The following is a 26,096-nucleotide window of genomic DNA, read 5'->3' as shown; positions in this document are numbered from 1 at the left end:
TGCCCTGAGAAAGTGTAAAGACCAATAACTAGAACCCCTGCGTCCAGGTTTGGGGGATTAGTTCATGCACTTGATGTTAAAGCTTGCCCATGATGATCTCATGGGAGGCTGTTGCTAGGTCCGTCAAGCCGGTGTAAATGGTTGATAGGGACAAGGCATCAAGGGTCGATGTTGTTGCCCACAGTCACGGTCACGGAGGGAATTACACATCCACAATGAAATTGTTATTCTACATAATCTGCTCTTTGGAGAGCCACTAGGGGAAACGGGCCGGCCCCAGCATGCAGCCAGGGCTGTGATCACAGAAGCGTGCTGGCTACAAAGATCGTACAGGACTTCGCCTTCTGATCTGGGAACTCCAGCGCGCCAGACGCTAATCTGCTTTATCAGCTATTTCGCTGACACAAAGGTGTTTACTTATTTTAGCATCTCCTAGGACTCTATTTCTCCTTTTGTGTGGTCTTTATCCCTCCAACAAGGTTTTAGCCCAGATTACAGATGGTGCCTCAGATCTGTGACACTGGATCAAGGAGCAGAGAGTAACAAAATAATGGAGTCCGACGCATGAGTCTCATGTCAGATTCCATTCTCTTGACTTAGTGTATATCGTTTGTAACTTACTTAAAGAGCAGGTGCTTTCGCTCCATTGTGCGGAGTACAAGAGAAGCAGTTAAATTATTGAGCAAAGTAGAAGATTATGATATTCCGTTATTTGGCTTAATTTTCCCAAAAGCAGGTCATTTAGACGCCGTTCCCAGGGATTACCAGGCCATGATTAGTTTTCTGTAGTAACTATGCAGTGCTGATAATGGGCAGATGAGATTACCCATCTGATACATTCCAGCATATTGTAATGAATGGTAGCTCACTCCCTAAATAATGTCCTTCACAAGTGTGGATTGTAAAGAACCAGTCAACTACACTTTATTGAAGCGGCCGCTTATTTTCAAGCCTTGAAGCTCTTAATTCATTTTATTCTAGTAGAAGGTGAAACTTTAATGACTTTTTTTTTATATAGTTTATTGAATGTGTCTAAATGAAGACAAATATGGATCTATATACGGTATGTGATTTTCTCAAGTCCATTTATACTTTTTTGTATATATGGTTATAAAAATAAACCTGTAATGATTAGTGATGAGCGAGTGTACTCGTTGCTCGGGTTTTCCGGAGCACACTCAGGTGGTCTCCGAGTATTTGTAACTGCTCAGAGATTTAGTTTTCATTGCCGCAGCTAAATGATTTACAGCTACTAGCCAGGCTGAGTACATGTGGGGATTCCCTAGCAACCAGGCAACCCCCACATGTACTCAGCCTGGCTAATAGCTGTAAATCATTAAGCTGCCACGATGAAAACTAAGTCTCCGAGCAGTTACAAATACTCGGAGACCACCCAAGCGTGCTCGGGAAAACCCGAACAACGAGTATACTCGCTCATTACTAGTAATGGTGTATAGCATAACCAGTGGTATCTCCAAAGGACAGGAGTGTACAAGCTTTTTCACTTCTAGTCTTCTAGTGACAGATTATACCTCTTTCAAAGGCCAAATAAAACTTAACAGTCATTTATGGTATATCAACCATATCTCATTAAAGAGGTGAGGGTTCGACTGTGGAAACTTCCACTTATGGGGTGAATGCAAAAACAGTAAAGCATTTCATAGGTCCCTAAAGCGGCAAAAATATCTGTCCAACTGACATTGTCCAAAGAGGATCAGACACTATGATAGAAATGTCACAAAAGGGAGTAGGTCTTAAAGGATCAATCTCGATAAACCTCAAGGTCTTAAAGCATGTGTCATTTATATATTTTACTTGCTTATATAGCGCCATTCATTCCTCAGCACTTTACAGACATCATCATCACTGCCCCCAATAAATATTCTCTGTCAGTTTGTCTTTGGAGTGTGTCAGAAAACTGAAGAACCCGGAGGAAACCCACACAAACACAGGGAGAAGATACAAACTCCTTGCAGATGTTGTCCTTCATGGGAATTGAACCCAGCCACCGTGCTGCCTACACAGGGATTTAAAGAACACCAAAAATGTACGACTCCTCAAGCTATTTTTTGTCAGGTTGTGCATTCCCTGATTTCTCTTAAAGGGACTCTGTCACCTGAATTTGGAGGGAACAATCTTCAGCCATAGGGGCGGGGTTTTCGGGTGTTTGATTCACCCTTTCCTTACCCGCTGGCTGCATGCTGGCTGCAATATTGGATTGAAGTTCATTCTCTGTCCTCCATAGTACATGCCTGCACAAGGCAAGATTGCCTTGCGCAGGCATGTACTATGGAGGACAGAGAATGAACTTCAATCCAATATTGCAGCCAGCGGGTAAGGAAAGGGTGAATCAAACACCCGAAAACCCCACCCCTATGGCTGAAAATTGTTCCCTCCAAATTCAGGTGACAGAGTCCCTTTAAGGCGGTCTCACCAGTCATGACGTACCAAGGCCTCATCACTTGTCGAAGTTCAAGCCAAAATTATAGATTTTTCTCTATCTGTTAATTATCTCCAGAATGTATAATATTTATATGATAACAGTACGTCAATTATGTGGATAAACCAGATATTGATGAAGCCAAAGATAGACTTGTCTAAGAAAAATGATGATCCCTTCTGTTAAAACGTCTTTTCCTCACAACCGGCAATTCCCTTTTGGTTTGAGGAGCACTGAACTATAAGAGCTACAGAGATGAATAATCTAGCGGGTGCTTTAATACATCAGACATGTCATTGATCCTGTATAGCTGTGGACTCCAACCTATGGCTTCCGGTCTTTGCAAAACTTGGGACTTGTGACGAGCCACAGGTTGGAGATCATTGCTATAAACAGGAGCATTTATTTCCAGAGTTTCACAGTCCTCCGTGTCCCTGTCCAGCATTGATCTGTGGAAGTGCAGGATGGGAAAGGAAGCTAAGTGCTTCATGTTTGAGACAAGACACATCACTGGCATCTTGGATGTTAAGAAAATCACCACTACCCTAAACCGCCAAAGAAGGGGACATTACCATAGACCGTCAGAAAAAGAAAATATTTACCCTTTTTTTTATCCTAGAAGCCAAATTATGATTGTCCTCACCACCCTGAACCACCAGAGATGGTGATAATTCAGCATTTAAGAAGGGAGGGTGATAACCTGTATCGTAGACTTATTACTCTAAGAGTAAGGTTTAATGTCTGACTCAACCATTTGGATAAATTAGAGTTGCGTTTAATACTTGCACAGGGTTGGCTGAAATCACTGTAAGTAATGATTCCACAGAATAATATATAGTAAGAAGAATTATTGCCAGAGGATAAGGATGGAGATACAAGAGGCCATGTGTACTTAAAAATGCGATTTGTTCTTCAATATATTGTTCATGTATGACTTTAATCTGAACAATGGTCCAATTCTACTTGGGGAGTCCGAGCGTCAGCAGGTTCTAGGATGTATTGGAGCAAATACACATTTTAATATGCAATGTTTTTGCCTAAGAACATAAAGTTGGAAAGCTGCCTCAGACACCTGCTTCAGGGACCGGCATAGAGGATTGAGACAGCATTTCACTATGAGAAGCATATGTTCCAAAGATGAGACATATAGGCATCTGGTTTAATAAATATTACTGACCTTTCGAGTATCTGAGAAAGGAAAATGTATTCTCTGGTGTTATTGATTTATGATCCATGGTGAGATTAGATTAGCTGGTGATGAACATTTTCCTGCTTTATTTGGATGTTCAAAGTGAAGCCAATATTTCTATTCCAACATTGATCACAGACCTTAATGTACACAAGGCATTATGTAAGGCTTTTGGAAAGATAATTGTTATAGGCACTCTACAATTCATGCCATATATATGTATTTATTCAAAGGCAATGCCATATAAACTAAAGAGGTGGTAGAGCCTCAACTCAGGTGGGCACCATCCACTTCTTTGGACGTAATGAGCCCGCCTTAGGTTTTTTGTGTCCACAGAAACTTATCAGTCCAACCACTGTTCCCCATTGAATTTCTTCTTGCCGAGATGGTCGGCTAGCTCTGCTGGTCTGTCTGCACAGGGTTAATTTTCTTTGTACATATGAACTATATGTAAGTAAATAGCTGTAATGTTGTACCATCTCTCATTGTAGTGGCCAGCTCTTGAACTGTCTTGGGACTGAATTCAAAAGAGGTGCTGGAGTTTTGGATGTCTGCTATGAAACCCCATCCATTTTGTTGTCATGTGGCTATGATACCTACATTCGATGTTGGGACCTAAGAACAAGTTTAAGGTATTATCTGTAGTGAATTTGGATGATAAGTGGACCTATAGAATGCAAATTCATTATTTTGTCAATAGTTCTTTAGCCTTAATAGTTAAAGGTGTTATCTGGTCATAGCATATAGATGACCTATTCACAGCATAAGTGATCAATATGAGATTGGTGACACCTTGCAACCCCACTAACCAGCTTTTATTTGTTCTGCTGGCTGACGGATGGAAATACTTTGAATCAAGTTGGATTGCGCTCCTCCATTTAAAGAGTAGTGGCTTCTGGCTACTACATAACAGAAACTGTTCTGCAGCACCCAGCAGCTGTCGCTACACATTGAATGGAGCTGTGAAGTGCAACTCCGTTCATAGTGTTTACATCTGGTGGCCGACGGAGCAAATATCGGCTGATTGGTGGGTGTGCCAGGTGTGGGACCCTCACCAATCTCATATCGATGACCTATCCCAGTCATCAATACGGTATGACCGCACAACATCCCTAAAGGAGTTTTTCAAGATTTTACCCAGTATAAAATAAAGAAATTAGCCTTACTTATACTTTGAATCCCCTCCTGCTGCAGCACTCCCTCTTTGATGGTAACTAACTTTAGTAATGATGTCTCTCCCATTAATGATCGGACTGCCGCTGCCGGTTCCTGGCATTGGCAGTGACGTTTATATGTACATTAAGTGACGACTGAGGACAGTGATTGATTGCAGCAGTCAAGTTACTTTATCACTTCAGTCACAACTAGGACCTCCAGACAGGTAGCGTTTATTTGGCAGTTGAATTTCACGGGGTGTTAAGTAATTTCTAAATAACGTTCCCGACTTGGGGCACCAATATTTACCAAATCCTGAAAAACTCCTACAAATAATCCAAGAATATTATTGTGTGGAATGTTAGTCCCTGTTAGACGCAATTAGGTCCTTCAAATCAAATTCACATAATAAAAGGTACCGTAAATATTTCAGTAACCAAACATGAGTTTGAACACAACTGATTTCCAAATGAAACTGATGGCGCACATTTGTAGACATCTAGTAGGGGGAACTTCAGAATCCTGCACATTTTCTTACAATAAAAAAAACAAAAAACTTTTGAAGCACCTCTTAAGTGTGAACTTAGACCAAGGTCTAAAAACATGGTCAACCACAGGATGACGTTACGTCCTGCTCCTTTCTAAATGACAGTCAGCCCTCCTAGGCCCACATACGTGGTGAATTCAGGTCACGAATCCCAATTAAAATTGCATGTAGAGCAGTCATCAGTTTTCTGGGATTTGTGAGTACAATATCTGACAATCCAAGATGTCTCTCTGCAGCCGAGCACAAGCTTTATGTGTATATTATCACACCATCCGAGGTCTGAGAAACAGATGAGGGAGTGAAAGGCATTAAAGGAATGAGGAATCACACTCCCACTGCAATTAGAAAATAATTTTAAAATAACTTTTAATTATGGGCCCTGGCGAGGCCCCAGAGCGGATCTGCTTTGTTGGAGCCTAAGTGTGCTTGACACGTCCAGTTCAGTAACTGGTACATACTGAGAACATTTGTTCTTTCTTAGGCTAGTTTGATTATATCCTAAAGGATCTGGTATCGTTATTATTCATCCCATCACAGATATTGATTACAAAGATCGGTATCATTTTACAATTTTTAAAAAGTGAAATTTAAAAATGGGCATGTTTATTGGCCAATAGTCACATGGCTGTGATCTGTAGCCTTATCTTCTGGTTGGAAACCCAACGTAGCTAGAATTGTGTTCTACATCACAGCATGGCGAGGTGACACGTGCGTCTATCCGGATCATGCTGAGTAATGCTAGGCCCCCAAAAAGTCACTTTAATACTCTTTAATTGTCATACACAACTTTTAATATGTAAATAAAAAAAATATATTCTGGCTAAATAACAAAAAAATAACAGGTGTGGTAGGGGGAACGTGCTGTGTAATATATCTTCAGTGATTGATGGCAGCAGTGAAGTTACTGATGGACGTGACTTCATCACTTCAGTCACAAGTAGGACCACCGGACAGGTGGAGTTATTTAGCAGGGAATGTCAATTCATTTCTTAATAACATTCCCTACTTTGGTCACAGTTTTCCAAATCCTGGAAAACCTTTTCTGCAAATAATCTAAGAATATTCTTGTGGAAGTTTAGACCCTGTTAAATGCATTTATGGTCTTCAAATCAAATTCATATAACAAAAAGTGAAATATTTCAATAACCAAATGGGAGTTCGGACACAACTGATTTCCAAATGAAACTGATGTTTTATGCACCAGTTTTAATCTGCCGGAGTCGGATGTGTCAAATTCATTAAATAGGACCATTCACCAAATTTTTCGTGTTGAGCTGGACACACGATGTAATAGTGGATACAAAGCAAAATAAAAAGTGTTTTTTTTTCTTCAGTTTCGCTTTTCCGTTGCGAAAATATTAGTAATCAAATATCTAGCACCTAATGAGTTAACTTTGGTTAAGTCTAGGTAGTTGTTAGTTAATTTTCCCCGGGGTGTGTGTCCTTTTGCCTCCTGGTTGTTATTGTCCAATCATAAGCGGGCAGCAGCATAGAAGTGTAGAAAGACGTGTGATGATGTCATTAGGCTCAACTGCCTAATACCAGCTGAAGTGTGCAGCCTAGATAAGCACTGAAAATATATTACACAGAGGTGAGGAGCCAGTTAATATTCCAAGAACGTCTGTGCTGTGTAATATATCTTCAGTGATTATTTAAGCTGCACACTCTGGCTGACAGGAACTGTGGTCTCAGGTCATGTGACCCCGATGACATAATCACAGGTACTTCTACACTTCTATGTTGCTGCCTGTTTATGATTGGTCAGCAACATATAGGTTGCAGAAGTACACGCCCCCCCAGTGAAAATGATCTAAGAGCACCCACTTGGACTTAACTTTTGTTAACTCATTAAGTGCCAAATATTTTACAGCTAAGATATCCGTAACGGAGAGGTGAAATAAAAAGAATAACAAAAAACAAAATGTTTTATTCTGCTCTACATCCCCTGTTACATGGTGTATCCAATTCAACGTGAAAAATGTGGTAAAAGGTCTTCTTTAACGCATGAGTCTTTTCATCCAGCAGATTCTGAATTAACAATGATATATAAATTCCCCACCGCTCTAATTTTTTGAGATTTTTTTTTGTTTTGCTAGAATCAACATTAATATCAACAAATGTGACAACTTTTTTTTAACCTTTTAATGAATTTTACACACCTGTTGGCCACCCATGAATCAGATTTACAAAATGTACTCTATTTGTGGACATCGACACATTTCTAGTATAATATTAAGCCACTTTTGTGGCGTATATTATAATGCATTTTTGGTCCTGCGCTAGGCCACACCCCTTAGCTCCACCCACTTACAAATAAGATGGCTGCGCTGGGGTTAATGGAAATATGTGGAACATTTTTGTGCAACCACCATGTTGTGAAAAATTGTTCATCTTTTTAGCACCAGTTTACTGTAATAATTTGCTTTATGAATCCCCCCCCTGTACATTTTAAATGCACGAATAACGGATCCAGAAATGTATTTTGCAAATTGTCAGTAAATATAACTATCAGAGTACACATAAAGGGTCCGCCTTTTATCACCATGTTGTTTTCAGACCACATTTGGCATCAAAACTCAATTTTTTCTGATTGCGAGCTCAACATTTCTTGCATAGATTTACATAGATTTGAAAGGCATTATCCTGTAAAGAATAAAAAATAAAAAATCAGCAAGTGTTACAAGTGTTATGAAACAAACAAAGAAATTAATACTTCTGTCTCCCTCTGATGTGATAAGCATGTGACCGCTGCAGCCAGTCAGTGGCCGCAGTTGTCATGCGTCATACTACCGGCAGCGTGGCCCAGGTACATGACTGTGACGGCAACACATGCTGGCCGCTAGTACTGGATTGCGGGGGGGGGGGGGGGGTAGAAAATATGCCCTCCCATAATGCACTGCTGTCTATGGTAACCGGATTCCAAAGCAGAATTTTGGATTTTGCTTTTCAGTTCAAACGGATAATAAATCATCAAACGGTTACAAATCAGCAGAAAATACGTAAAGCAAAGTGTTGACAAAGATGGTCACTTTTTATGACCATTTAATCTAATAATCCGTGCAATGTCAGTTCTCCATCGAGTGCCGTCCTGAACGCCGGTGATGTCATTAGCAGCATATGTATGGTAATGCCTGTATATAAGAGGCGTAGAGGAGCAGCGCTGGCTGGCAGCAGTGTGCAGCATCCAGCAGCTCGGATCTATCGATTGCCTACATTACCACTTAGCACAGAGCCAGTGTGACTGCACATAAGGTCAAGGGGAACACTTTGTTTACTGTCAGCGTCCTACATTAATGGGAGAAGGACAGGTCGGGTCTCCATAGAATTGATTATCTTTCAGTCGTGGGTCTTTTCTGCCAGATACTAATTGGTCTTCCTGCTTTTCACTTATTGGGATAGACAAGATGTCAGACTAGTGAAAGTGATGCCATCCTATTATAATTTATTAATGCAGATCCCTGCAGAACGCTAAAGATTCATGCGTAATGTCAGATCCTTATTCGCCACCTCATCTAATGCTGACACCACAGCCTGAGGTGATGAATGCAGTGGGGCGTTTGTGGGACCCCCGAAACACAGGAGTTACATTTATATTGTATTATGTTTTAGGATGAGATAGTAGTCATCAAGTCACTTCTCCTAGCCCCCACGCCACAGGACTTGGCTTGTTGGTGAACTTAGGTTTTGTTAGACTCACATTAAGAGCCTTTCATTGGTGGCATGCGTTGGGTGGATTTTCTGACATATACCTCTGACGGGAAGCTGTGACATAGCCCACTGTATAAGTTTCTGTTGTAGAAAACATGCATATATTGTGCGGTATACTTTTCTGCTCTGGCAAAAATTAAGAGGCCACCACATCAAAATCCTGTCATGGGCAGCCCAATCTCCTGACCTGACCCCAATGAAAACCTCTGGAATGGAGGATGATGAATAGTCACAAGCCATCAAACATGGAAGAACTGCTTACATTTTTGCGCCAGGAGCAGTGTGAAAGACTGGTGGAAAGCATGCCAAGACGCATGAAAGCTGTGATTAACAATCATGGTTATTCCACCAAATATTGATTTCTGAACTCTTCCTGAGTTAAAACATTAGTATTGATGTTTCTAAATGATTATGAACTTGTTTTCTTTGCATTATTTGAGGTCTGAAAGCACTGTTTGTTTTTTTAATTTTGACCATTTCTCCTTTTCAGAAAAAAAATACAAAATTTATTGCTTGTAAATTCAGAGACATGTTGTCAGAAGTTTATAGAATAAAAGAACAATTTACATTTTACTCAAAAATATACCTATAAAGAGAAAAATCAGACAAACTGAAGATTTTTGCAGTGGTCTCTTAATTTTTGCCAGAGCTGTATGTTAATATGAAATGGCATTGTTTCAAGTGGTTTACCATCTTGAAGGAGGTCAAAAAGAAATTCTGCCTTCATGCCAAGAGCAAGGCTTAAAGAGTACCTACCACCAATCTGTGGCTGTCCTTTCTATTTAATAAAACAGTGGGCAGTGCTAGATTAAGGATTTTTCTGATCATGTATCAAAAAAATTGTTCAAAAGGATCGCTAATGTCCACCAAACTGGCCCGACTTTCTATCAAAATTTGGGACTGAATTTCTGGATTGTGGGATCACAGCATGTATTGTGGAAGGACACAACCCCCTGTGGTTCTCCTTGCACTAAACAAACAAGATGTTACCATACAGTAACATGATTAAAGAAGAGTCCAATGGCCGTATATCTTGAACGAGGATTGCAGCGCAGTGCTCAGACTGCCCTTTGGCTCTCCTGACTCGAGTGAGATAGCATGTGTTTCTGTGCAGCTGTAACACTTGGGTCGGCAGAGCTGACGGCAGTCCGAGCATTGCGTTGCGATCCTCTTTCGAGTTATTCTCTCCCTTTAATGCAATTACCATTCGGTAACATCTTAGTAACGTACATAACAGTTCGCGCAAAGAGCAAAACCTTGCGAGATCTCACTCTTTACCTGCAGGAGCTGTCACAGAGAGTCGTGGGATCCTGATCTGCATGCCAGGATCCCACATCCCAAACGTTTGGGTCTGACTTTTGCTAGAAACTGAAATCCATTTGGAGGACATTAGGGAGCCTTCTGATCAATTTCGATAATGTTTGATATTTATAAAAAATCACCAATCTGGGTCTGCCCACTGCTTAATTACATAAAAAGTGCAGTCCCAGTTTGGGGGTAGGTACTCTAATGGGAACGGAATTGGGAGTTCATTATTGCTGATGGCTATTGGTGTCTGGTGGTAGCCTTTTCCAGTCTCCCCATAAAGAAAAATCTATATGGAAACCTCAAGATAAGTCGGGCACGATAGCATGGGGTAAAAGCAGTAGTATGCCCCGGACAGAAGCCAAGGACATGGTTTCTATGGGTGAGACTGACCCCAATCTCCCCAGTATTACGGGGCAGTAGTGCTAATGTGAGAAACAATTTATCTTTATTAATAAAGACAGAAACTCTCTGCAGTTAAAAAGAGAGAGTTTGTGAGAGATGGTATGCTTTGTGAGAGACCCTGCGGTACAAGAACGGATGAAGCAGAGTTGACAGTACGCTTCCCTTCTGCCAAGAGAAGCTACTTAAAATGCTATTGATCCACACACAAAGGGGTACTTTGGGATTTCCTGCTTTTCAACTGCTCTTGACCTAAGAGTGTAGGAAATATAATCATCAATGGGGTAAGCTCCCTCTCTGTGGAACGTGTCTCCCTTAAGGCTCAATCCGCTGTGGCCATAGGGAGGTGTCAGAGCCTGGTGTGAGGGTTGATAGTATTGGGATATTTGTACCTCATGATGACCTCGTATTTATATAAGTATTATTTTCTTTATCATTATTTCATAGTTCATTGAAGAGTACAGAGTAGTCATATATTACCTGTGCCAACGACCCATGGATACTATGTATGTACAGAAACACAGCAGTCTTTTTATGTTAATCTTTATGCAAAAAAAATATTAACGTATTCTAGATGTTCCAAAGGTCACCAGTGCGCCCACAAAAGGCAGCCACTTACTGATGTTTGTAGCTAACTTGTCAGTTTTGTTGTATAGACTGGGACAGAATGAGCACTGTCATCTCATCATTTGAGGGTGGTTGAGGTAGTAACAGCTCAGTTGTACTGCTGGATGGTTAGATAAGGCCAGATAGTTGCACTACAAACACAGATAAAGTTCTGTATACATCTCCTCTGTCACTCCCTGGTCTCTGGGGGACCAGACTGTGCGCCATCACTGTCTGCAGACTGAAATAAGCTGAGATCCATCTATTAACTTCCATATTCCAAAATCTCTGACCCTTTCAGGAGGTGTGTCAGTGAATGGGAGGAACCCCATGACAGCGCGTTGTACTGCATACAAAGTGACGGGAACAATATGATAGCCAGCGGATCTTCATACTATGGAGTCGTCAGACTGTGGGACAAAAGAATGAATCCATGTTTACAGGTAAGGCAGAGGACACTCTCTTATCGTATGTATTTAGAAATACACACAAGAAAAAAAATCAGGGGTGGGATATGAAGTATAACTATCCTTCGGAGCATTATGATTGTGGTGATACTTAATAAAAACATAATTATCAATACATATACAGGTCCTTCTCAAAAAATTAGCATATAGTGTTAAATTTCATTATTTACCATAATGTAATGATTACAATTAAACTTTCATATATTATAGATTCATTATCCACCAACTGAAATTTGTCAGGTCTTTTATTGTTTTAATACTGATGATTTTGGCATACAACTCCTGATAACCCAAAAAACCTGTCTCAATAAATTAGCATATTTCACCCATCCAATCAATAAAAGTGTTTTTTAATAACAAACAAAAAAACCAACAAATAATAATGTTCAGTTATGCACTCAATACTTGGTCGGGAATCCTTTGGCAGAAATGACTGCTTCAATGCGGCGTGGCATGGAGGCAATCAGCCTGTGACACTGCTGAGATGTTATGGAGGCCCAGGATGCTTCAATAGCGGCCTTAAGCTCATCCAGAGTGTTGGGTCTTGCATCTCTCAACTTTCTCTTCACAATATCCCACAGATTCTCTATGGGGTTCAGGTCAGGAGAGTTGGCAGGCCAATTGAGCACAGTAATACCATGGTCAGTAAACCATTTACCAGTGGTTTTGGCACTGTGAGCAGGTGCCAGGTCGTGCTGAAAAATGAAATCTTCATCTCCATAAAGCATTTCAGCCGATGGAAGCATGAAGTGCTCCAAAATCTCCTGATAGCTAGCTGCATTGACCCTGCCCTTGATGAAACACAGTGGACCAACACCAGCAGCTGACATGGCACCCCACACCATCACTGACTGTGGGTACTTGACACTGGACTTCAGGCATTTTGGCATTTCCTTCTCCCCAGTCTTCCTCCAGACTCTGGCACCTTGATTTCCGAATGACATGCAAAATTTGCTTTCATCAGAAAAAAGTACTTGGGACCACTTAGCAACAGTCCAGTGCTGCTTCTCTGTAGCCCAGGTCAGGCGCCTCTGCCGCTGTTTATGGTTCAAAAGTGGCTTTACCTGGGGAATGCGGCACCTGTAGCCCATTTCCTGCACACGCCTGTGCACGGTGGCTCTGGATGTTTCCACACCAGACTCAGTCCACTGCTTCCTCAGGTTCCCCAAGGTCTGGAATCGGTCCTTCTCCACAATCTTCCTCAGGGTCCGGTCTCCTCTTCTCGTTGTACAGCGTTTTCTGCCACATTGTTTCCTTCCAACAGACTTACCATTGAGGTGCCTTGATACAGCACTCTGGGAACAGCCTATTTGTTGAGAAATTTCTTTCTGGGTCTTACCCTCTTGCTTGAGGGTGTCAATGATGGCCTTCTTGACATCTGTCAGGTCGCTAGTCTTACCCATGATGGGGGTTTTGAGTAATGAACCAGGCAGGGAGTTTATAAAAGCCTCAGGTATCTTTTGCATGTGTTTAGAGTTAATTAGTTGATTCAGAAGATTAGGGTAATAGGTCGTTTAGAGCAGGGGTCCCCAATTCCAGTCCTCAAGGCCCACCAACAGGTCATGTTTTCAGGATTTCCTTTGCATTGCACAGGTGATGCAATTATTACCTGGGCAAGACTAAGGAAATCCTGAAAACATGACATGTTGGTGGGCCTTGAGGACTGGAGTTGGGGACCCCTGGTTTAGAGAACCTTTTCTTGATATGCTAATTTATTGAGACAGGTTTTTTGGGTTATCAGGAGTTGTATGCCAAAATCATCAGTATTAAAACAATAAAAGACCTGACAAATTTCAGTTGGTGGATAATGAATCTATAATATATGAAAGTTTAATTGTAATCATTACATTATGGTAAATAATGAAATTTAACACTATATGCTAATTTTTTGAGAAGGACCTGTATGTGTGTGTGTGTATATATATATATATATATATATATATATATATATATATATATATATATATATATATATATATAATGAATACATATATTATGTTTTGCTACTTTTTGTAAACTTGGAAAACTAAAAAGTTATGCGTTTCAGAATAACGGCCCAAACTAATTTTTTTTGTCATTTGGACTGTGTGATGGCATTTTTTTGTCGGGCGAGCTGTAGTTTTATTCATTCGTACTACTACATAGAACATAGAACTTAATTTTAAGAGGCAAGGTGACCAAAGAACTGGAATTACTCTTGTCGCCTCATTGGGGGACATATGACCATGGGTGTTATGCTGCTGTCCACTAAGAGGCAACACTATGCATAATCTGGAACAGATTAACCATGGCTCCTCCTCTGCAGTACGGCGTCAGCCTTCTCCAGTTTTTGCTTAGTGTCGCATAGGAGGCACACCTGAAATTTTTTTTTTTACTCCGTTTTTTTCTGACGGGATTACAGATGAAGAAAAGTGGGTCTCCTGTGAGACTCCCGGCATGGCTCCTTCCTCGGTCCCCTATTACAGGGTGCCCGGTTGAAGTCGAGATGGCTATTCCCCATGTCGCTCCTTCCCCAGTCCCTCAGGTGCTGGTTTGAAGTCGAGACCCCCCTCCTTCCCTAATTCCTTTTGGTTTCCGGATTGAGGTCGAGGCGAGGATAAAGCCCCCTCATGGTGACAGCAGCACCCTCCCTAATCTCCCTTTGGGGCATTAGGTTGAGACGCCTCAGGTAGGGCCTGCACAGGCAGCACTCTGCAGCTCCCAGCATGGGCCAGCACACTGCAGCTGCATCCAGGGACCCCAGCCCAGCTGAGGGCTCCTGTCGGGGCCGAGGGGGAGTGCAGGCATGCATGGCTCAATAGCATGGCTCCCTGCGCCCCAACTCTGCGGCAGCACCAGCTCTATAGTGCATCATGGGGACCCCTCACAGGGCCCCCCTTCCGCTTATAGCCCCACCACTATCCTGCCTTTAAATCCGGGGGGGGGGGGGGGTCCAGTTCAGATCCGAACCCCTCCCGGAATTTCGTGCCAGCCTGGAGCCTTTCTGGGCATCAGGCATTTAATTTAGGCCGCGGCTGTGGCCTAGCTGAAGCCGCCGCCTCCTCTCCGCCCCCTGCCCCAGGCCTTCCCCTGGATGACAAATATGACACTCTAAAGTGTCATAGAGAGGGCGGATCGAGACAGAAGGGGCGCGTTTTTACACGTTTTTACACAGCTCTGCCGCTTTTTTCAGCTCTCCGCCCCCTTCTCCCCCTTCCTCTCCTTCTTGGTGGCCATTTCTGCTGCAGGACAAGGATTAACCCTGCACCTCCCGGTCAGCAGGACCAGGCCAGCCAGTCTCCGGGGCTACAGGACTGTGGATCTTCGGTGCTGGACCTAGGGGCAAACTGGTGGGGTAAGATCACAGCTGGGTTTTTTATTCGGCTGTGAATCCATATTCCCTATATAGGTTCCCCTATAGGTTCCTCTGCATAGCCAGCCCTTCTGCACTCTGTGCACTATGCCGACAAAAGGTCCAAGAGAACCAGGCAGGACTGCTATTATGCATTCTGCACAGCCTGCTGGACCGCTCTCCCCGATGGCAGCACGTACCCGCACTGCCAGGACTGCATCCAGACTACTGTGTCAGAGCCCCAAGAAGCCCCTGCCAATGCTTCGGTGTTTAATGCCACGCCGGAATGGGCCACTCAGATGTCGCAATCTATGACGCAGTCTATAGATAACCCAACCTCCACATTGTTTCAGGCTCTGCATAGTCATGCCTCGGCTATGACCGTTACCCAGCAAAGGGAGAGCTTTACTCAGGAACCGGAGGACCCTGGCACATCCACATCTAGGTCAGGAAAGTCCTCCTGCGTCATCCCATAGCACACGGTCATCCCCTTCTAGGGAGGGACACCGTAGTTCCAGGTCATCTAGACCGTCCCCTTCCAGGAGCAGACAATGCAGATCTCCGCAATCCCCGACCAAAGAAGGCTTACGCCCCAGCTCACCCAGCAGGGGACGCCTCAGTGATACATAGGATTCCGAAGGCATCTATGACTCCGACTCAGACAAGGAAACGGAGGGGTCCCTGATCCCAATTCCCCCTAGCAATACAGCGCTAGTTGGGGACATAATCTCTTCCATCCATCGGGTGCTGGACATTTCTGATCCGTCTCCAGAGGCCCCAGAACACAAGATTTCCTTTGAAGGAGCTCTGAAGCCGCCTAAGGTTTTCTCTAACCACCCAGAGTTTAAGGCGATCCTTAAAAAAGCAGCTCTCACAGCCTGAGAAAATTCGCTAATTGCAAATATCTGGAGGCAAGGTACCCTTTCCCACAGAAGGACACCAAGGAATGGACAGATCCACCCGAAGTGGGCCCCCCAGTCTATAGACTAGCAGCACAAACCCTCCTCTCACTGCCAGATAGCTCAATCCTCAGGGACGCAGCAGACCGGCAGGTAGAACGCATGGCTCGTTCAATTTTCGAGGTGGCAGGGGCCTCCCTGGCTCCCGCGTTTGCTTCAGCTGCCAAGGCCATCCTGGCATGGGCCAAAAATTTACAAGCCCGCCTCCAAGCATCCACTCCTGAGCTGTCGGACCAAGCGGTTCAAATAGCAGTTGTAGCAGATTACATGCTTCATGCAGCTCTGGATTCAGCAAGGGGTGTAGCGGGGATAGCATCAAACGCCATCACGATTCGATGTATCCTCTGGCTGCGGGAATGGAAAGTGGGCGCAACCTCAAAGAAGTCCCTCACACATCTCCCGTATCTCAGTGGGCAACTTTTCGGTGAAAACTTGGACACGATGATATCCAACGCCACTGGGGGTAAGAGTACCTCTCTCCCTCAACTGAAACCTAAATGCACTTACAAGAAGCATAACCAAACCCAATTTCGATCCTTTCAGAATTCTTCAGGCTGGTCCGTCTCGCGTCCAGCACAAAATCGTAACCGTTCCCCACGCAGGGATAACTCGCGGTCGACGCAAAGGTCGGACAAGACCTGGCAGTCAAAAGCAGGCCAGTCAAAGCCCAAAGGAGGAAAACCTCAGACTTTCTCTTCATCATGACTCACGGACTCCGGAAGACATCCCACTCGTAGGCGGCTGACTTTTGCTCTTTCAGCAAGTCTGGCTGCTTATTACAGAAGACAGGTGGGTCAGGGAACTAGTGTCTTCCAGATACAAGATAGAGTTCACTTCCAACCCACCGAACCGATTCTTCCTCTCTGTTCCCCCAAAACCGCCAGCCAAGGCTCATGCCTTCCACCAAGCGGTTTCCTCGATTCTTCAAGCAGGAGTCACAGTACCGGTTCCCGCGGCCGAGCGCTTCCGAGGGTTCTACTCCAGTTTATTCGTAGTCCCCAAGAAAGGCAGCGTACGGCCCCTACTGGACCTAAAACAACTCCACAAATATGTATGGGTTCGTCACTTCCGCATGGAGTCCCTTCGGTCCATCATTGCGTCCATGGAGAAGGGAGAATATCTCACCTCCATAGACATACAAGACGCATACCTGCATATACCGATTGCACCCGCCCATCAGAGATTTCTCAGGTTCGCAATCGACCAGGACCACTACCAGTTCGTGGCTCTCCCGTTCGGACTCGCCACGGCTCCCAGAGTGTTTACCAAGGTCATGGCAGCCAGAGGCATAGTAGTCGTTCCATACCTGGATGATCTACTCATCAAGGCTCCCACCTTCAAAGACTGCGAGCTGAGTGTCTCAATCACAACAGACACTCTGAGTCGCATGGGCTGGTTAGTCAACCTATAAAAGTCATCACCAACCCTGAGTCAGTCTCTGACCTTCCTGGGAATGCTATTCAACACCTCCAGGGGGTCTAGTGCTCCTTCCCATGGACAAGGCACTGGCTCTCTGCCTAGGAGTTCACACCCTCCTCCGCAAACCCCCTCGATCTCTCAGGTTTGACATGAGAGTCCTCGGCAGGATGGGGGCAGCAATATAAGCGGTCCCATTTGCCCAGTTTCAACTCAGGTCTCTCCAACTAGCCATTCTCAAGTCCTGGGACAGGTATCCTTTTTCTCTCGACAGGGAGTTCCAGCTAACGTCATCAACCAGGAGGTCCCTGCACTGGTGGCTCAAGCCAACCTCGCTAGCAAAGGGGAAATCCTTTTTCACAGGTCAATAGAAGGTTCTGACCACCGATGCGAGCCTGACGGGTTGGGGTGCGGTGCACCTACACCACAGGGCACAGGGCAAGTGGTCCCCAGTGGAAGCGACCATGCCCATCAACATTCTGGAAATTCGTGCCACCCTCCTGGCATTGAGGGCCTACCATCACTTACTGGCAGCCTCTCACATCAGAATACAGTCGGACAATGCCACGACTGTGGCATATGTGAATCCCCAAAGGGGAAACCGCAGTACCCAGGCAATGCGAGAAGTGTCACACATCCTCCACTGGGCGGAGGACACACAGTCGGTTCTCTTGGCGGTCCACATTCCGGATGTGGACAACTGGGAAGCAGACTTCCTCAGCCGACAAGGAATAGACTTGGGAGAGTGGTCTCTCCATCCCAAAATTTTTCGCCAGATCTGCCATCGCTGGGGGACCCCGGATGTGGACCTAATGGCATCCCACTTCAATTCCAAGGTCTCCAACTTCATGGCCAGAGCACACGATCCGCGGTCGTTCGGAGCAGACGCACTGGTTCAGGACTGGACCCAGTTGCAGCTTCTGTACATTTTTCCACCTCTCCCCCTGATATCCAGAGTGGTGAGGAAGATCAAGCAAGAGGGCGTTCCAACCATCCTAATCGCACCGGACTGGCCCAGATGCACATGGTACGCCGACATCGTACAACTTACAGCAGACGCCCCCTGGTGCCTCCCCGACCGCCCGGATCTTCTATCACAAGGCCTGTTCTACCACCAGGACTCAGGGACCCTCAATTTGACGGCGTGGCCCTTGAAACCTGGATTATAACCCAGGCAGGGCTCTCGACGGACATCATTAGGACCATGATCAGGGCACAGTAGCCAGCCTCTGCCAAGATCTATTACCGTTCCTGGAAAGTTCTCTTTACCTGGTGCGACTCTCGTGGCCAGACCCCATTCCCTTATTCCCACCCCAAACTACTTGGTTTTCTCCAATCGGGTCTGGAGGCCGGGCTGTCCCTGGGCTCGCTTAAGAGCCAGGTGTCAGCCCTCTCATTGCTTTTTCAAAGGCACATTGCTACCAAGCCGCAAGTAAGGACATTCCTTCAGGGGGTTTCCCGATTGGTTCCCCCTTACAGACGACCACTAGAAATGTAGGACCTCAACCTGGTCCTGACAGCATTGTAGGAACCACCCTTCGAACCCCTTAAGGATGTCCCGCTCCGCCTTTCTATCCCAGAAGGTGGTTTTCCTGGCGGCAATCACCTCGCTACGCAAGGTGTCTGAACTGACAGCACTCTCCTGCAGATGGCCCTTTTCTGGTTTTTCACCAGGACAAGGTAGTCCTCTGTACAGTCCAACTTCCACCTCAATGAGGAAATTTCTCTGCCTTCCCTTTGTCCGGTCCCGGTTCATAGAGTGGAGAAGGCTCTGCATATGCTTGACCTTGTCAGAGCATTGCGTATATACACTGTGTTCCAAATTCTTATGCAAATTGGATTTAAGTGTCATAAAGATTTAATTGTTTTGTTTTTCAAATAAACTCATGGATGGTATTGTGTCTCAGGGCTCAATGGATCACTGAAATCAATATGTGATAATTAGTTTTCCAGGTGATTCTAATTAAAGGAAAACTACTTAAAAATTATGTTCCACATTATTAAGCAGGCCACAGGTTTCAAGTAATATGGGAACTAAAAAGGATCTCTCTGCTGCTGAAAAGCATTAAATAGTGCAATGCCTTGGACAAGGTATGAAAACATTAGATATTCCACGAAAACTTGAGTGGTCATCATACTGTGAAGAGATTTGTGACTGAAACCGAGCACAGACAGAGTTCATGCAGATAAAGGCATAATGAGGAAGGTTTCTGCCAGACAAATTCATGGGATTAAGAGAACAGCTGCCAAAATACCATTCCAAAGCAACAAACAGTTATTTGAAGCTGCTGGTGCCTCTGGATTCCCTCAAACCTCAAGGTGTAGGATCCTTCAAAGGCTTGCTGTGGTGCATAAACCTAATATTCAGCCACCCTTTAAGGGAACCTGTCACCCCGAAAATCGCGGGTGAGGTAAGCCCACCGGCATCAGGGGCTTATCTACAGCATTCTGTAATGCTGCAGATAAGCCCCCGATGTATCCTGAAAGAGGAGAAAAAGACGTTAGATTATACTCACCCAGTGGCGGTCCCGCTGCTGGTCCGGTCGGATGGGTGTCTCTGGTCCGCTGTAAATGTTCAGACTTTTAATTTTAAAACTGTTTTTTTAATGTTTCTTGTTTTTGTTTTTATTTGTGGGGGGAGGAGGGGTAATAGTATATTATTTACAAATGTTTTTTTCTAATTATCTACAATGTTTTAACCACCATCAGGAACATGAAACTAAAATGACTTAATTACTGGAATACTGCATTGTTGCATTCACTACTCCTGTGTTGCAGTGTATTGTCATTTATGTACAAAGATGGGAAACCTGGGGCTTTCATTAGGGCCCCTGGCTGCCATGAAACCTTATCATCTCCTGGTGATAACGGTAGTTATAAGCAGCTGTGAACCAGCACTTGCCGCCCTATAAGTAGCAGGCTCCGTTCCTGAAACCGCTCCATAATTGCACATCCAATATCCAATGTATACATCTAGAAGGGGTTGGACACAAGTGTGAGAGAACTGTATGGGATAGTTTAGCTGATCCAGCGTGGATAACATTTTATAAATTAGGACAAAGAACAAATCTAGGCCTGAATTTCTCTGATGGCATCGGCATTCCTTGGAGGCTCGGCACAGGCGCATGCAAAATATTCAGTTAATCCTGGCAGGAGTATAGGTAGAGAATGCATGACCCACCAAGGTTTCTGAAGGTAGGAATAGTAAAAGTAAGTCTGGGTTCAAATTGCGTTATGGCAGTCCGTTAGACGGACTGCGTTACGCCGGGGCATAACGCGGTGTAACGCAGTCCGTTAACGCTGCCATTAACCCCTATTATCAGGCGCATCGCCAACGCATGCCATAATCTGCATGCGCTAGCGATGTGGCGTCATTCAGTGACGGAGCCTTGGACGCGGGCGGCAGCGTCTGAGGCTCCGTCACCGCTACCACAGATGAATCATTGCGCTAGCGGTATAGCATAACGCGATGGCGTGTATGCTATAGCGTTAACGCAGCCCTTCAACACTATGTGTTGAACGGGCTGCTTGAATGCAATATGAACCTGGCCTTAGGTTTCCATCCTCAGAAAACATTTGTTTCAGGGGTTCCCCCATGTTAATTTTGGTGGGAGTCTGTGGGATTTACAATTTTTGATGTCTCGTAATGTTTTCTTTTTGTTTTCTAGTCCTTTTCCTTGTCATCTCCCACCAGCAGCCCGGTGTACTGTCTTCGCTTCAATACGTCTCACCTCTACGCCGCACTGGCTACATCTCTGCACCGCCTGGACTTCACAGTCTCCAGCCACTGCTTTACAGCCCTGTGAACCTTTTTTTTTTTTTCTTTTTTTAAATAGACATCTCCTTAAAGGATGAAAGGTCAGAAAAAAATGTCATTGTAGCCCAAATGAAAAGAGCCTTACAGTGTATTTAGTGCCAACAGTCTTTATACTGCTTCCTGTTGTTTGAAGACGTTGACCAGTCCTGTGCAAATAAAGCCAAGTCACGGTGCAATGAAAACCTTCTAATATACTGTTTAAATTCCTGATCATTTTCAGAAGTACTGCTTACTGTTAGTGAATATAAAGATTTTTGATTCTGAAACTTCACCCTAACCTAGTGCTGCTCACACTACTGCTGGGGATGAAAACTAAATCATCCCAGACTAGTACATTGAAACAAGCCCAGCAGCCACATGAGCTGGACACACTGAAAATTAATGTCTGGCTTGTGATTATATTCACTGGCAGCAAGCGGATATCCTGTAGACCTTTGTTTTACAATAGTCAGAGCTCATTCTCACGTTAATGTTTTTCTTGTATGAGAAAATCAATATTTTTGATCAGAATTTCATCAGTTTTTCTTTGGTGAGAAAAAGTTTCTCTTCCTTCCTATCTCAGCCCATGAAAAGCGTACAGCACTCGGATGGCATCAAAGTGCTGTACAGTTTTTTGACGGACCAATAGACTTTCATCTCTGGGTTCTGACACTCAGATCAGCATTGGACGTGTCTCTGCAATATTGCACGGACCACTCGATCTGCAAAACATCACGGACACGTGAACAGCGCCATAGTCTATCATGAGTACAAATTCTATCCATGAAAAATAAGGATAGCACTCGCACGAAAAAAAACTGACGTGTATGAGCCCTTAGTCTTGTATCAGATTGCTTATCCTTGTTTTGCACATTAAAATATAAAAAATAAACAGAGATGAGTTGAATACCTTATAAAAATCTGTACGCTTCCCTGATTTTGTTGCAGTTTTCCGATTTGCACTGTGCCATTCCATTACAGAGATATTCACATTGGCTACTTCTGGAGCTCCGCATGTGAAATCTCTGTTTTCAAATCAGCTTGGCATTCCTTCAGAGTCTTCTCTGGGAGTGTGCACTTTCACCCCTCCCTCCTTGATGCTACCAATCACAACTCATCAGTGTCTGAGCTGCTAGATCGGCTGTCAAGCTGGAGGGAGAAGGAAAGCACATGCCTTCCCAGAGAAGACTATAAAAATACCCAGTTGTTGTGTCAGCAGAGATTTCACATACTGCACTCCAAAAGCAGCAAATGTGAATATTTCCGTAATGAGTTATACAGCGCAAAACAGAAAAAGAGCAACCAAATCAAGGGAGCTCAGGGATTTTTACAACATTCTTTCGGCAATTTTTTTTAGTAATTGAGTAAATGACATGTCCTCTGAAAGTTGTTTTTTTTGTAAAAGGGTTATTCCTTGGTCTTGAGAACTGGGCTCTAAAATCCCTCGTTAAAATGGAGTGGTGGCCACAAAAGACATGTTCCTGTATAGGTATTTCATGTGGGATACAATTATTTACTACATCTGACAATCTGAGGTGGTGGAAGGTTCTCTTTAAGGCATCATGAGAATCATGGCACCAATATGTAAAGCCCTTTAAAAGGCTGTGAATATTGTGTAAAGCTTCAGTCTTCTGTTTTCTATGAAGAATATATTATAAAATGATGGCGATGATTATATATTGTAAGACGCATCCGATAATGCATTTTCTTTTATATAAATGGGTACTTTTAGCCAATATTTGAAACACAAATAGTCTGTCTTCCTAGATTATTTTTAGACTCTATCACTCAGCTTTTATCCAATTTGGTACAAAGCTTATATTCCTCTATTTGGTGGCGCAGGGCAGCACACAAAATATAAACCTATTTTTATATTGGGATTTACCACTTTTATTTTAAGATTTTATGTGCAGTAATTTAATTATTCCATTAAAGTTTTCAGACTTTTTGTTTCCTCAATGAATTCATTACTGTGCATTTAATTAAAATGTATTATAGGAACATTGAGTGCCTCATAATAGTGGTTCAGGGCATTGCTAACACAACTCTTACAGGGAAACTGTCAACAGTACAGGCCTTTTTTAATATCTCATACATATTACAGATTCACAAATTATGCAAAAGTAGCGAATGGAATCCACCTCCAAAAATTATATACATGGCACTTGAAAATAGCTTTATTCATAACCTACCCTCCTATAGCTACTTCCACTATGCAAGCCTAACAGTGGCCACATGACAACCTTCCCAGTTCTTCTTCTACTCCAAGGTGGTGGTGGTTTGTACTATCGTGATCTGCATCTGTTAAGTCTGATATAATTACCGTTCTAAAGGAGGACTTCTAAATGCTTAGTGTGAAAAACACAATGCAAAGATTGAGTCAACTTCTCCCCTTATTATCTAGTTTCAGGTGTGATTTTCATATTACCCAAACCTGTTACTTGCCACAGGTGAGTTTGAACAAGCATCACATACCCTCAATTTTGGAAAGGTGCTTAACAATTTTGTCCAGACCATTTTGGGGGTTTTGTGTGAAATTACCTCCAATTTGCCATTTTTTCTCAGTTTTTTGTGTTTTTCCAATACAGTAATCATGAGCTGATAACCAGCCAAAAAAAGGTCAGAAAATCAATCTACCGTATATACTCGAGTATAAGCCGACCTGAGTATAAGCCTACCCCCTAATTTTGCCACCAAAAACTGGGAAAACTTATTGACTCGAGTATAAGCCTAGGGTGGAAAATGCAGCAGCTACCGGTGAATTTCAAAAATAAAAATAGATGCTCCATATCGTTCATTATTGCCCCATAGATGCTCCATAGAAAGCTGTGCCACATATAATGCTCTGCACCGTTCATTATGGCCCCATAGATGCTCCACATAAAGCTGTGCCATATAGAATGCTCTGCACCGTTCATTATGGCCCCATAGATGCTCCACATAAAGCTGTGCCATATAGAATGCTCTGCACCGTTCATTATGGCCCCATAGATGCTCCATAGAAAGCTGTGCCATATATAATGCTCTGCACCGTTGATTATTGCCCCATAGATGCTCCATATAAAGCTGTGCCATATAAAATGCTCTGCACCGTTCAGTATGGCCCCATAGATTCTCCATAGAAAGCTGTGCCATATATAATGCTCTGCACCGTTGATTATTGCCCCATAGATGCTCCATATAAAGCTGTGCCATATAAAATGCTCTGCACCGTTCATTATGGCCCCATAGATGCTCCATATAAATCTGTGCAATATATAATGCTGCTGCAATAAAAAAAAAAAACACATACTCACCTCTCTTGCTGCCCGCAGCTCCTCAGCTTCCCGTCTCGGCGTCTCTCCGCACTAACTGTTCAGGCAGAAGGCGGCGCACACTAGTACGTCATCGCGCCTTATGACCTGAACAGTCAGAGCAAGAGGACGCGGAAGACGGAGCGGCGCCCGGCGGGTGGAACGTGAACAGGTAAGTATGACATACTTAATACTTACCTGCTCCCGGCGTCCCTGGCTCCTTCTCCCAGACAGCTGGTCTCCGGGTGCCGCAGCCTCTTCCTCTGTCAGCGGTCACCGTTAGAGGAATGAATATGCGGCTCCACCCCTATGGGAATGGAGTCCATATTCATAAATTTAATGAGCGGTCCCACGGTGACCGCTGAACAGGGGAAGAGCTGCGGCACCGAAGACCGTGGGACAGGCAGGGGGAGCGTCGGGACTAGGTGAATATGCGACAGTCCTCTCTCCCCCTCACCCGCCGACCCCACCGCCGATCATGACTCGAGTATAAGCCGAGAGGGGCACTTTCAGCCCAAAAATTTGGGCTGAAAATCTCGGCTTATACTCGAGTATATACGGTATTAACGCAAATAACCCTTATATCTTTATGATGACATAGATAAAACAGTAAAGTTTATTTAAATTCAATTTAAAACCATGAGACAACTACAAACAGATATCTACATAAAACACACAACCGTGCACTTTAGATTAACCCTGCTAATAGAGCCTATATACAATTCCTGCCTGTCAGCGGAGGTTGGCACCCTAAACATAGATACGAGAATGGCGCCCCCACTCACCATCGGCTGACCCTATGTCTCCTAATGTGAGCCCTGACATAAGTGTCTCATATGCGCCAACAATTATACTAGACCAGAAATGATAGGCGGGATTGTAATCCATTGGTATATTTATGTATATACATATAGGCCTAATTTGTGGCAGGGTGAGATACACGGACAAAGACAATATGTGCAAAACAAAAAAGTGCTCGTGCTTAAAAAATGGACCTCACTACCTATGTCCCCTGCTGATATGCGCCCTGCCTGACTGTGGGGGTTGGCACCCTACTTGTCAGCGGATATGGCGCCCCCACTCAACGGTGGCTGACCCTGGGACACCCTGCTGATATTCTAATGATAATTTTCAAATGGGTGATACCCACAGATATATAAATACAAAAACGGGCAAAGCACAAAAAAACGCAACATTCAGCTCCAATCTTCAGCCGAAGATTACATTAAATGTATAACATGAAAAACAGAGGGTGGGAACCGATACTTATCAGAGATGATGTTTCGTACGCCTCTACGCATTTCACCTCAACGGATCATCAGGAAGCCATGATATGTAGATGCTGCATGGAATCAAACTTCGTCCACTTATATACATGTGTCAATATGCGTTTGGGCGGTATCTTGGCAAAGAACACAAGAGCCAGAAACGGGGCCGCCATGATATTGTAGCCCAAATATAATGTCAGAGATGCCTAATACC

The 26,096-nt window shown here is 43.9% G+C and overlaps 1 protein-coding gene across 2 annotated transcripts in view; it reads left to right on the top strand.

Annotated features, from left to right (window-relative positions):
* Positions 1-23,269, top strand: part of FBXW4 (F-box and WD repeat domain containing 4) — a 215,005-nt gene extending 191,736 nt beyond the window's left edge. For both annotated transcript variants that reach the window (XM_069753756.1, XM_069753757.1), the window contains 3 exons: positions 4,121-4,261; positions 11,654-11,795; positions 21,194-23,269. In XM_069753756.1, coding sequence (XP_069609857.1) covers positions 4,121-4,261; positions 11,654-11,795; positions 21,194-21,331 — 421 coding nt within the window. In that variant the 3' untranslated portion in view covers positions 21,332-23,269. The remainder of the gene's footprint in view (positions 1-4,120; positions 4,262-11,653; positions 11,796-21,193) is intronic.
* Positions 23,270-26,096: the final 2,827 nt, after the last annotated feature.

This window comes from Ranitomeya imitator, chromosome 2 (genome assembly GCF_032444005.1).
Source record: "Ranitomeya imitator isolate aRanImi1 chromosome 2, aRanImi1.pri, whole genome shotgun sequence".
Taxonomy (NCBI): domain Eukaryota; kingdom Metazoa; phylum Chordata; class Amphibia; order Anura; family Dendrobatidae; genus Ranitomeya; species Ranitomeya imitator.
Note: the sequence above shows the minus strand (reverse complement) of the source record. Positions and strands in the feature narration are given on the sequence as shown.